At 41.3% G+C, this 13287-nt stretch overlaps 2 protein-coding genes across 3 annotated transcripts in view; one reads left to right on the top strand and one right to left on the bottom strand.

Moving 5' to 3' along the window:
- Nucleotides 1-8042, top strand: part of ANKDD1B (ankyrin repeat and death domain containing 1B) — a 32266-nt gene extending 24224 nt beyond the window's left edge. Inside the window, exons 12-15 of the mRNA XM_065657348.1 lie at nt 3477-3572; nt 6612-6810; nt 7521-7652; nt 7984-8042. Of these exons, the coding sequence (XP_065513420.1) occupies nt 3477-3572; nt 6612-6810; nt 7521-7652; nt 7984-8042 (486 nt within the window). The remainder of the gene's footprint in view (nt 1-3476; nt 3573-6611; nt 6811-7520; nt 7653-7983) is intronic.
- Nucleotides 8043-9429: 1387 nt separating this feature from the next.
- Nucleotides 9430-13287, bottom strand: part of POC5 (POC5 centriolar protein) — a 30204-nt gene continuing 26346 nt past the window's right edge. For both annotated transcript variants that reach the window (XM_065657037.1, XM_065657036.1), the window contains 3 exons: nt 12555-12668; nt 11509-11685; nt 9430-9852 (listed from right to left, as the gene is read on the bottom strand). In XM_065657037.1, the coding sequence (XP_065513109.1) occupies nt 9703-9852; nt 11509-11685; nt 12555-12668 (441 nt within the window). In that variant the 3' untranslated portion in view covers nt 9430-9702. The remainder of the gene's footprint in view (nt 9853-11508; nt 11686-12554; nt 12669-13287) is intronic.

A 13287-nucleotide genomic window follows, 5' to 3' on the forward strand; every position in this document is an offset into this window, starting at 1 on the left:
GGAGGTTCTCCTCCCCCTCTACTCTGCCCTGGTGAGACTGCATCTGGAATATTGCGTCCAGTTCTGGGTCCCTCAGTTCAAGAAGGACAGGGAACTGCTGGAGAGAGTCCAGCGCAGGGCCACAAAGATGATGAAGGGAGTGGAGCATCTCCCATATGAGGAAAGGCTGAGGGAGCTGGGGCTCTTTAGCTTGGAGAAGACTGAGGGGTGACCTCATTAATGTTTATAAATATGTAAAGGGTGAGTGTCAGGAAGACGGAGCCAGGCTCTTCTCGGTGACAACCAATGATAGGACAAGGGGCAATGGGTACAAACTGGAACACAGGAGGTTCCACTTAAATATGAGAAGAAACTTCTTCCCAGTGAGGGTGACAGACACTGGAACAGGCTGCCCAGGGGGTTGTGGAGTCTCCTTCTCTGGAGACATTCAAACCCGCCTGGACGCCTTCCTGTGTAACCTCACCTAGGTGTTCCTGCTCCAACAGGGGGATTGGACTAGATGAACTTTCAAGGTCCCTTCCAATCCCTAACTTTCTGTGATTCTGTGATTCTGTGATGAGATGACCTGCTTAGTGGATGAGGGATTGTGGATGTTGTTTACCTAGACATCAGTAAAGCCTTTGACACCATTTCCCACAGCATTCTCCTGGAGAAGCTGGCAGCTCAGGGCCTGGATAGGTGTGCTCTGTGATGGGTAAAGAACTGGCTGGATGCTCAGACCCAAAGAATTGTGGTGAATGGAGCCAAATCCAGTTGGTGGCCAGTCACGCGTGGTGTTCCCCAGGGCTCAGTGTTGGAGCCAGTTCTGTTTAATCTCTTTATCAATGATCTGGATGAGGGGATTGAAGGCACCGTCAGTAAGTTCATAGATGACACCAAATTGGGTGGGAACGTTGATCTGCTGGAGGGTAGGAAGGCCATACAGAGGGATCTGGACCAGCTGGATCATTGGGCTGAGGCCAGTTGTATGAGGTTCAACAAGGCCAAGTGCCGGATCCTGCACTTGGGTCACAACAACCCCAGGCAGCGCTACAGGCTCGGGGAACAGTGGCTGGAAAGTGCCTGACAGAGAGGGATCTGGGGGTGTTGACTGACAGCAGCTGAACACGAGCCAGCAGTGTGCCCAGGTGGCCAAAAAGGCCAACAGCATCCTGGCTTGTATCAGGAACGGTGTGGCCAGCAGGACTAGAGAAGTGATCATGTCCCTGTACTCGGCACTGGTGAGGCCCCACCTTGAACCCTGTGTTCAGTTTTGGGCCCCTCAGTACAAGAAAGACATTGAGGTGCTGGAGAGAGTGCAGAGGAGGGTGATGAAGCTGATGAGTGGCCGGGAGCACAAATCTGATGAGGAGCGGCTGAGGGAACTGGGGCTGTTCAGCCTGGAGAAAAGGAGTCTGAGGGGAGACCTGATCACTGTCTACAACTACCTGAAAGGAGGTTATAGCATGGAGGGTGTTGGTCTCTTCTCCCAAATAACAAATGATAGGACAAGAGGAAATGTCCTCGAGTTGCACAAGGGGAGGTTCAGATTGGATATTAGGAAAAATTTATTCACAGGAAGGGTTATAAAGCATTGGAACAGGCTGCCCAGGGAACTGGTTGTCACCATCCCAGGAGGTGTTTAAAAGATGTGTAGATGAGGTTCTTAGGGACACGGTTTAGTGCTAGAGTTAGGTTATGATTGGACTCGATGATCTTAAGGGTCTCTTCCAACCAAAATGATTCTATGATTCTCTGATTCTATTCATACTCCAAGGGCAGGCACAGAAAATTACTTCTTATTGCCTGCTTTGTCCTTAAGCACCTGTGAGCCTTTGGGCTGGATAGTGCCCTGGTATTACAGCAGTGTTGATAGAATTCAGGGCATATTAAGAGAATATGGCTTTGAGCCAGCACAAGTTCTGTCACCTTTCTGCATTGGTTTTATTTCTTGGAGCTCTTCCCTTGCCTTTTTGCTGGATGATGCCTGAGGCCATGCCACTGCTGGGAACATTTGCAAGTACAGCCCTTTGTAAACTGAATTGGTGCTGAGATGCCAAAAATATTAATGTCCCTTCTGAACAGGAGGGAGGAAAAAGGGAAGCCTGCTTTGATTGCACAATGTTTTGCTGGCCTCCATCCCCTGGCAGCAAGAGTCTTCAGTCTCTGGATCACGTCATGCATCTGCATGAGTTGCAAGCTGTTACAGCTTAGGAAATGCTCTCTTGGGAGCTCTTCTTTCCTCCCATCTGCAGACATAATTGTCGTTGGTTGTGACTGATAGTGGAGAGAGTGCTCCCTGCTGTCCTACACGCGGATGCAGGATGCCAGTGGTGTCTGCACAAGCACAGGAGGCCAGAAACACCACCTTTTTCCACCTCTCCACTTCCCTGTGAAATGCAGAGCACCTTTCCAGAGATGGGAACCAAGAAGCTCTTGTGGTCTCTGGACTATTCACATATAAAGTATGTTTATGTTTTAAAGATTTTATGAAATATACATGCTTTGGCTTCCAATGTGATACTTTTCTGAAAACAGGCTAACTAGACTGATCTTGAGTGGAACAAGGAGCTAGAACTCAAAAGGTATATATTACAGAATTTTATAATAGCTGGAGAGTTGAAATGCCTTATAATTTAATTACTGAACCTTCTAATTAAGGGGTTGGCTTTTTTTAGGTCTAATTTTCTAGAATGTCTAGCACTTGATATGTGGAGAATACCTTGAACATTTACATCTGAGGCAGCTCCACTCTGCAAATTTGCTCAAAACAGACAATTGCAGAGAGAGCTGGACAACTGCAGAGAACCCCTTAAAGCCACTGAGATGCCTTGATATCAAAGTGCTGATAGCAGAGATGGGTTCAGGTAGACTGAGAAATCCTCTGCAGCTGGAATTAAAGCAATGGCTTTTAATTCCTTTTGCTGCCTGTAATACCCATGAAACATCACCCTCAGTTGTGCTCACTTCAGTTGCCGTAAGAAAGTAACCCTCTTTCCATCGTGTGAGCCAGCTTCTTTTACTATGCAAAACAAGATGCAGGTTTGCCCTTAAATTTGGAGTTTTCCAGCTTTGCCAGCCTATCGGTCTGAAATGCCAGTTTAACCATAACCTGGGAATGAACTGTATTTGAGGTAGTTTTTGGCCTGTGGATGCCTGGGCTTGCATGAACTTGGAAGCAGTGACTGGAAAGTGTAAGCTGGTATAAGGTAAGCATCAGTCTGAGTGCAGGAGGTTTCTGGAACCAGCTGTACCTCACCAGAAGTACTTTAGGGGGAGTTCAGTGAGGGGGAAAATTGACCACCTCTCGGCTGAGGGAATGCAGCTCGTGCAAAGAATAGAACTTTGATTGTAGCTACCCTGAAGCCATAAAATTGTAGTAATATGTTCTCTTGAAAAAACTGAATGGGGGGTCTGTAAACAAAGATCCTTTGATTCTTCTATGATATACTTATCCTCACATATATAATGTTCCGATTCACTACCTCTGCTTTCAGCATGGGAAAACTGCATTAGCTGTGGCATCAAGGAGCAATCACACCCTCATTGTAGATATGATCATTAAAGCAGAAAGATACTATGCCATGAAACAGGTAAGAGACGTCTTTCCTTACACTGAGGAGAACTATAAGGGAAAAGCTGATTCTGATCCTGAAGTGCCTTTTTCCTGAGGTGGTTCCTTTTGGCAGGTTGCAAAACTGGCCTTGATGAACTGATATTAGGAGTGGGAACGGGGAGGTCTCTACTCTATCTGGGTTTTATTCCTGACTGGCTGTGAAATTGTAGGCAGATCTTATAATTTTCCTGCATCATGCTCTACACACAGAGATAAAGGGATGGTGGGAGATTCTGACCTAAATTCAAACTGTGCTGTCAGCATCAGGGCTGGGATGACCTAAATCCACATTGATCATTGTGTCCTCTGGGACAGCAAAACCTGTGGAGTGTGAGTGTCTCACTCCTTTGCTAGTTAGGGCTCAGATGCTTTGGCAGGAGCCCACTCTTCTGTTTTATATGTGTTAATTATAAAACACAATCAATTAAATGGGAAAGAACCGGGCAACAAATATGAAGGACACAGCTTAGATTGACCTCTGATAGAATTTCTAACCTTCTTACCTTAGCTGTTATTTAAACATAGGCTGTTTAATCACGGCCCTTGGTAATGGGCTGAGAGTCAGATGTATTAGAGTGTAGATGACAATTATTTTGGCCTGTGTTGACTATTCCATGTCACTTATGAATCTGTACACACTCCATAGGTGATGTCTGAACAAGAAAAAGTAAGCTTAGTACCTCTTAAAATCAAAGGAGTGTTTGGAGCTTGACTGCTGGTGAGGCCCATTCCAGACTCATGCCTTGAAACTCTGACCCAGCCCAAATGGGACTTGAAAATTCAGGACATCTCATGTCACAGGGTGTTAACTGGGACCATTTAGAATTCTGAGAAAGCTTATTTATTCCATGAGCACCAGAGCTAGCAAACCAGGGCAAAAGGACTGGTGAAAGGAATCCACTTGACTGTCAGCTCTTGCACTCTCATTGCTGAGCTGCCTGACAAATCTGTCACTTCCTTCTCATTCCTGCTTCCTGCTAGGGAGTATTTGTTTTACCAGGTCAGCCAAGCGCCTCCCAGGGCAGTAAAAGCACACTGATCCTGCCCAAGTGCAGGCACATGAATTAGCCCGGCTTCTGCCACCCATGCATGTTCAGATCTGCGACACTTAATGTTGCTGGGCATCCTGCTGGTACATCACAGACCTGGATCAATTATCATGAAAGACACCTGCCCACATTCCCTGTGTTGTGCATATTTGATCTGTGCCCATTCAGCTGGAGTTGTCAGGTATATTATTTTATTTTTTTGTTTAAAGGAGAATTAGAAGTCATCTGCTGCCAGAGAAGACATGACACATCTGACAGCAGTGAGCCTGTAATGCTCCTAACCTCTTGGCATTGTTTACTGAATTGTCTGAGGAAAAGAAAACATGCTTAAGCAGATGGTTTTCTGCAAGAGCTGCAGACATGTTGGGAAAAAGAAACCTAAGTGTCAGTATCCCATTACCTGAAGCTAAAAGCACAGCATTTGGGAGCAGCTTAGATCTTACAGTTATGGAATATGACATTGTTCAGGTGGTGTTGCCATTCAGGAAACTACAGCACTTTTAAACCATTAATGTAGGAACTTGTCTTTTTGTCACATTGAGATGACTTATCACCTGTGACAAGGCGTTAGTTACAAAAGGAAGTGTCATGTTGCTATGAGAAAGCGCACAACACTGGTCTGTGTGAGAACATTTTGTTCTGTTTGCCCTTTTCTCTATTTACTGCTTCTGCCTAATCGCACTCTATCGCTGCCCAGCCTGTTTTTGACTGCCGTTGCCTAGACACACAATTAGCAGCAAAGAGAAGCTGTAATGCTGCAAAGGGAAGAGAAAAAAAAGGTTTTTCTTTGTTGTTTGCCCTATTAAATTTTTTAAAAAAATATTTTTTCTTTTTTGAAGCTGTCCTGTAGAATGTCCTAAACCTTACCTTGCATGTGTCAGGAAGCATGAAATAGTCTGCACCATAAAAATGGAACCAAACATATGTGACAATGCTAATTGAACTAAGTTTTTCTTTTTCTTGCAAGACTCTTATAACATTAGGAAATAACTCTCTTGTTGTATTTTTCTGACTTAAATCTGGAATGGAATAATTTTTGCTTAGCACTTCTCAAATGTGGCGTGTTGCCATTTCCTTCTTTGCTTGGTATCTGCTTTGTAATCCTGGATCAACCTCCTGTTTGAAGCAGGACTAGCATGTAAACAAAATGAAATATCAAAGTAGTTTGAACATACTTGCACTAGCAGTGAGGCTCTTCCCTGGCACCACTCTGTGAGTGCTGAAATCACTGCTAGACATGACTTTTGCAGAGGTGCCCAAAGACGCAACCTCATCACTCCTGTTCCAGGTGAGCCATTCATACGGTAGCAAAATCACTTCTAATCTGGAGGGTAAAATGCTTGTGGTTTTGGTATCTACCTGATTTTGCTTATGCAGGCAATAAAACTAGATCCAGGTTCAATGTGCACATGCCTACTGGTGCTCAGGCACTTTGCTGAATTCTGAACTCTGCAACCTAAACCCAATGGCCCATGCTGCCATCAAGTGACCTGGTAGTCCCACTTCAGCCAAGCAGAGCTGACAGGGCAGAGGCAGGAGTGGCTTGAGCAAGTGCCATGCCAATGCTGCAAGCTTCGTCTCAGGGAGAGTAAAAACTGTTCTTGAAACCCAACCGTGTTCAAAACATGACATATAAAGCAGAGGGAGCCAAGGAACACAGCAATGCTAGCGTAGTACTTGCTCTTGTGTATCAAGTGCCACAGCAAGAAAGTGGTTTATTTTGCATTTAACTCAATAAGACACAGCAGCAGACATGGGAGGGCTTTTTTTCTGTTCTTTTCAGACTGTAATAACACCGCCCATGCTAAGACAATCTTCCAAAGAGCTCTAATAGCCAAAAATGGTTCCTTTTCCTGCACTGAGCAAATCACCTGTCAGTAGCTACGTATGGCTGTACAGGACACACTATTTACTGCTTGCTAAGCAAACATTCCCAGCTTCAGTAAAAAGTTTGGTTTCTTTTTCAGGAAAATGTAGCTGATAGTGATGATGGGTCAGACTTTGGCTTGTCTTTCAAACAAGATCATGGTACACAGACCAAGCAAATCCGTTCTGCACTGTGGAATCTAGCATACAACCAGTTAAAACCCCAGGAATGGAAAAAACTGGCCCAGTGCTGGAAGTTCACAGATGAACAAATTAAAGCTATTGAAGAACAATGGACAGGTAACAACACCTGAATGGCTAGATATAATTTATAAGCTATAAAAAACACAAGGCAGAGTCGCTTTTTAAATTGGGTCTCACAGATATGTCCTGGCCATGCTGTTCTTATTTAAATTATGAAAAAGAGCAGTGAATAGATAGAAGCCTTGTCCCTGATTCCTGGGAAGTGGTGCTGTAGAAGTACAGGCCAGTTCTCCCTCTTGGCTTGAAGAAACCCTCATCTTTGGAAATCAAAAACAGAGGCAGTGAGCAGCATGCAGTGGTCTTACAGGTCACGCTGCAAAGTGAGAACCTGGGGGACCTCATGACACACGAAGACCTTGTTCACACTGTGTCTTCACAGCTGCCATGAAACAGCAGTTTCTGGTTCCAGGCATCTCAAGCACTGGGAAAGCAATAATTCTATAGCACACATTGTTTGTGTTTACTACTATTCCAGAGTATATTTCCACACATTGAGCAAAAATGAAAGGAAAAGATTAATTTTAAGACTTATCAGCTTCCCCCTCCCCTTCCTTACAGTAGCCTTAGGATAAAACTAGAATTTTTGTTTGGGGCTTTTTTAACCTTTGTAAACCTCAGTGTTACTTTTGCTTCTAGGAGAGAAAGGAAAACAGGCAAATGAGTAGGTTTTAAAAGGTCTCAGAACTCTAAGAGGGCAAAAGCACAAAATACCATCATATGCAACAAATACTTTGTGTATTGCATAGGGAAGAAAAGCTATAAGGAACATGGAAACAGAATGTTGCTCATCTGGTTACATGGTATATTGCTGGCTCATCAGAATCCTGTCAAGCACATCTATGAAGATCTGGTGGAAGCAGGACTTCAGCCTTTAGCTGGTAAGTTGTGCTGCAGTGTACAGAGCACCTAACAGTGTCCTCTGTGCAGTGCTGCAGCCCCCGCTGCTGCTGGCGGGGTGGGACTGTGGTGGGGCTGAGGGACAATCTGCCTTCCTGGGAACCTGCCCTTGCTGGGGAAGGGGGTGAGGTTGCTTGAGGAAGAGAGTTTAGGTGCAAGGTGAGATTTCTAAAGGAAGATAAAAATGCACAAACTTTGCTTCCCTCCTTTGTCCTGCAAACACCATTAAAATGATTGACTATCCTTCAGTTAGATTGGTCTGACATTGTAAGAAGTGGAGCATTTCAAGCGTTTCCTCCTCTTCCTCCACAGAGAAGATCAGAGCTGCAAGGAGTGCTGACATGGACTCCAGAAAATGTGCGATTTCATGAGTTCGTCAATAAAACATGGCATATATGATGGAATCACATGCCAGGTGGAAAGTGACTTTCAAATACAAATAATATGTTTTCTAGAAACAAAAGCCTATTTTGAAGTTGTACGACTTTTTCCAAGCTTGAAGAACTTGCACTCCTGAAATACTGGTTAGTTTTTTTTCTCATATGCTTGCTATAATATCATTTAAAGAATTTAAGAGTGAATGGCCTGCTGGTAATTTATGACTATACTGCTAAGCAAGAACCACCCCTTGTACAATTTCTACACCTGGTTTAACATTAATAAACTAATTCTGTATTGGAACTGCAAATTAAGCTACTCTGTGTTTGACATGAAATGTAAATGAGATGTTTTCTACCTGAAAAAAATTAAATTTAGTAAGTGAAAATTACATGTATAAGTCAACACTTCCAGAAATAGGTCTCATTTGGGATTTAGGTGTTTATAAAGTCTTGTTAGGATTATAGTGTTCCTGTGTGAAGGGGGCTTTTCTCTTGTTTAATTAGTGAGAGGATTAGGACAAGTCTTTCCTTTTCAGTATTTGATTTATGTAGTGAAAACACACAAAAAAGTACTGTCTAAAACCACGTGTGGCTGGCTGCAGAAGTTTCTACAATGGCATAACCTTTGTATACATACTCAAAAAAGAACATTTGATATTTAATATTTAACACATTTATCATTTATTTACCTATTTCTTGGTCATATCTTGAGTTGATATTTGGTAGTATTTTGCTGAACATGTTTACATGGTTTCTCATTGAGTATATTTTACATCTGAAAAACTATGTAAAATGTCTATCTTTGTAGTCTTCTCTATAAGAAAACAGCAGTAGTTTTATCATGTAATGAAAGCATTGAATTGCCTTGTCTATGTATAGCTAGCACTATTTTGTACTAAATCTTACTGTTTGTAATGAAAAGATGATGATTTCTATCTTAGTCTGAAGTTTTACTCCTAACCAACCTCTTGCGTGAAACCTGTTTTGACACAGCTGCAGAGCACCACAGGAATATTAAGAACAGACTAGTAAATCCTCTGGTTTTGGAATTAGTGACCTAAGAACACTAAATCTTAGATACTGAGAGGTAGGCATCAAGTTCTGCAACATCAGCTTGGAAGACGAGAATGTTTAACAACTTGACAGACTCAGTACCTCGCATGGCCCAAGTCGCACCGTGGGTGTGAAGGCTGCAACCTTGTTATTCTTCATTTCAGTATGCCCTTGTAGGATATCATTAAAATGCATGTCAACTATATTTAGTTGCATAAGCAACTAAAAAAATGTGTAACAAATTAAATTTTCACTTGAAAATAGACACTGGTAACATTAGAACTAAACAAAGAGATTCAGACAAAACCCACATTCTATCCTTTATTTAAAAGCGTGCAAAAGATTCCTTAAATAAAAAGTGTTTATCTTAATAAAATAAGTTCTCACACAGTCTGGAGGTAGAACAACATTTCAAGTTCTCTTATCCCCCTTCAGTTATTTACTATAAAAGCACTTTTACTTTAAAAATCAATTTTTCTAGAAAAAGTTAAAAACATGATACATACTTTAGGCCTTGCTACGTCAAATATGAAAAGACTGGGAAAAGGTTTAAATTGTACCTTGATGAAAACCCCCACTGGTCGAGAAAGATATTCACTCAGTCAACAACTTTTATTGACTGAACACTGGTATGAGTTTGGCCCTGAAGCATTCGCCCAACTTGTCCTGCAGGTCTCACAGTGGTAGAACCAGAAGAATGGAGCATGGTTCGAGGATATTTAGCAGCAGTGGCTTGGGATATGGTTTGCTGAAAAGTAATCGCATACATCAACACTTAAATTCCCATTAAAATAGCTCTAAGTGAGCTGTAGTTTAAAAAGAAAGATTTGCAATCCAGAAAACTGAGATAGAGTTAAAAAAAACCGAAACCAAAACAGATTACTTTAACAGAATGAGTAATATTTTTCCTTCCTTATCTGTAACATACTTTTAAAAACAAAGTACTAAACTTCCAGTTAACTATGTACTCTGAGCTTTTATCACCTCAACTTTATTTCAGGGATGGTTTGGTTGTTTTTCTACCAAATTGTTCAGAATTCTCCTGTAGTACTAATATAATCATAATTCCTTTTGAAGTTCAGTATTTGCTATGAGGAAGTCTCTGAAAGGTGTCTGGTCTCTGAAAGGAAAAGGTTTGCATTTATTTAACAAAAATTAATTATCTCCCCAAAAAACTAGCCACCTTATTGTAATAAACAGCAGTCATTCTGCTTTTAATCAAGGTAAACTCGCTCCTCTGTCAGATTAATTCAAGAGAAATACATCAATTTGATTGACTTCGACTTCGGCATTTATCTGTAGAAAGAGTATATGAAATATCTCTGTGACTGTCATATTTATTACATTCCTAGAAGTCAGTTTTTTTGGTACAGTAGTTCAGGTACCTGTCACACTAGTCATACAATCTGAATCCAGAAACTGTTCTTCACGAAGGAAGTCTCACACCAAACCTCTAATCCACTAAGGACATTTAATTTAAATAAAAATTACTGCTTAGGAGCCTAAATTCATGAAAGCTGTGTGCGGCCTACCACAGGGCTCTGTTTCACTGCAGGAAGTGCGTGAGAGCAGAACATTCCTCAGACAGACAGTTACCAGTATCTCCAGCTCAAATTAAAGGACCTGATGTAGCTTTCCTTGTTCTGGCAGTATGACTGAAGAGAAACTGGACTTTCAGATAGCACAGAGGAAACTCAGATCCTACTTTACAGGTTAAAACATAAGAAATCATCTTCAACTGTTTCATACACCTCCAATCAAAACCATTTTTTTACTCAGATTGGTCTAAAAGTGTAGCAATTGCCTAGGCCATTTAAGCCACTTTTTACAGTCTTTTTGTATATTTGTTTCATACCCTATTAATGCACTTATTTCAGTGTTTTCTTCAGGATAAATGTGAGGCGTATGACTCAAAACACAACAAGCAGCAGGCTTCACAAATCTGATTGCCTTCAGACAAGTGTTTGACTTTTTTCAGCAATAATTTGCTACGCTCAGTCTGTCACTCTCATCTATATCTCTATCACCTCTGGTTCAGTCTCTCTTCCTGCTATACACCATGAAGCTTGTCTTTAAGCGGTAGTTGCATGGTGACGACACCAAACATTGCTGTATGAACTGACCACTTCTGCGAAGAGGAAAACTCACAGAAGAGCTGGCTTAGAAAGAGACAGCCAAAACTACTATACCTGTGAAATAACAACTGCAGAAACAAGACAAATAGATTAAAGTGCCAATATTTACTTCCTCTCATCACCTTCTACCCAGCACAAAGACAGTACTGTTTGTATTTTAAACAGGACTCAAGTCTGGGCCTTATTTAATCTCTCTTCATAGGGGTCATTTTTCTTTAAACTACTACCACATGTGTTGCAATAAGAATACAAATATAATTCTGACTTACCTGAGTGACTGGATGATGTTTTTCAACAATGATGGAACTCACGGGTGGAACAACTCCCATCACTGCTAAACTACCACAAATTCTGGCTTTTTGTCCCACATCAGCTCGGCCTGTGATTCGAGCAGTGATTGTTCTTCCTGCTTTCTGTCGAGCAGATGTTATTACTTTCGCCACAGGCTACAAATAAATTAAGTATTAGTTGGTAAAAAATGCTACACATAATATTTATAATGCTCTAGTATGCCTGCTTAATCAGCCATATGCCTAAACAGAATATGGGATGTTGCAGGTAATCCAGTTATGCTATATGAGACTGAATTTGCTCCAGATAGTTGTAACCTGGTTTATTCCATCTTTTTCCACTCTTAAGCATGAGACAGCGTTTCAAGTAAGTGACTTCTACACTGAGGGGAGTATGGCTAATTTGATAACAAGCAGCATGGACAGTTTATCTTTGCTCACTGGCTGCATACTTGAGTGACAGCTGTACGCACTTCCATCACCCTGGAAAGTCTTTCTAGCAGTGACAGCACAGATATAAAAAAGCTTCCATGCAGTAAAATGCTGCATCTTTCTCTGACAGCTGGTAGCAAACTATATCAGATGGGAAAAAGAAAGGAGAGCAATGCAGAAGACAGTGGAGAAAAGTAAAAAGGACAGTATAGCAACAAATACGGAAGAGGGAATGAGACAGACATTTCAAACAGCAGGATGCTAAAAGCAGAACAAAATGGTATCATGTGAAACACCAAGTGTTCCTATTGCGCCATATTTAAGGGTACATGCACTCTTCTATTCTTCATTCTGTCACACTTCCCCCTCCAAAAATAATTTAAAATTGCTCCTAATATAAATGGGTTTCTGTAACATTAATCGGCATTTGCAAGCGAGTGTCTTCACTAGCAATCTTCACATTTGAGGAAACTAGTGGCAGTTTCCTCAAATCATCTTTGTGTTGCTCTGAAAAATGTGGAAATACTGATATCAAAGCTAGTATCTCTTATAATTATGCCTTAAAAAAAAAAAAGTAAACTTTAGCATGTTACCAGTTTTTGAGCTGATGCCACACCAGATCCTGCAGCTGTGCTAGTGACAATTACTGGAGAATCTGAGTCCAGTCTGGTCTGAGAAGTGCTTGCATGACCCAGGTGGGTAGAAAACTGTGAATGAAACCAGAGTTCACAAAGAATTAACACAACCTTCTAGAAAATCAGTTTTATTACTCTTTAGGTAGTCAGGTTTTTAACTATTTTAATTACCCTTCTAAATTTAAACTCTTTGCAGATATTTTATCTCCAGGTTTTACTGTTTTCTGGCTAACTTAAAAATATTAGTCTAAAAATTGTAGAAATAGCATGAATAACATTTGATACTATTATAATAAGAAATCAGGAAGAGAGGCAAGCCCATCTTCTCTTTTCTAACCTCTACTTTAGTGTGAAATTGTTCTACAGTGGCAACATCTTCAGCACGGCTCCAGGGCAGGTCTGGAACATTTAAGCTGGATAATGATCTGGCTAAGCTGACATGACAAGACAATCAGCTGAGTTCTCTCAGTGTCTCTATGTGTTACACTTTTAAAAAAGAAGCTTCAAGTCAAGCCAGCTTTTCTTCTTTTCAGATTATATTAAGCTCAAGTGGGTTTTTTTGCAAAAAACTCTTCAAAGCTTTTTTTCCAGAAAGAACCTTGAAGAGCAAATTCTGCTTATCATAGTGACCCCGTCTTCATTAGTCTAATGCATTTTCACTAAAATAAAAAAACAGAGCTTAATGAAAGTA

Source organism: Caloenas nicobarica, chromosome Z (assembly GCF_036013445.1).
Source record: "Caloenas nicobarica isolate bCalNic1 chromosome Z, bCalNic1.hap1, whole genome shotgun sequence".
Lineage (NCBI taxonomy): Eukaryota > Metazoa > Chordata > Aves > Columbiformes > Columbidae > Caloenas > Caloenas nicobarica.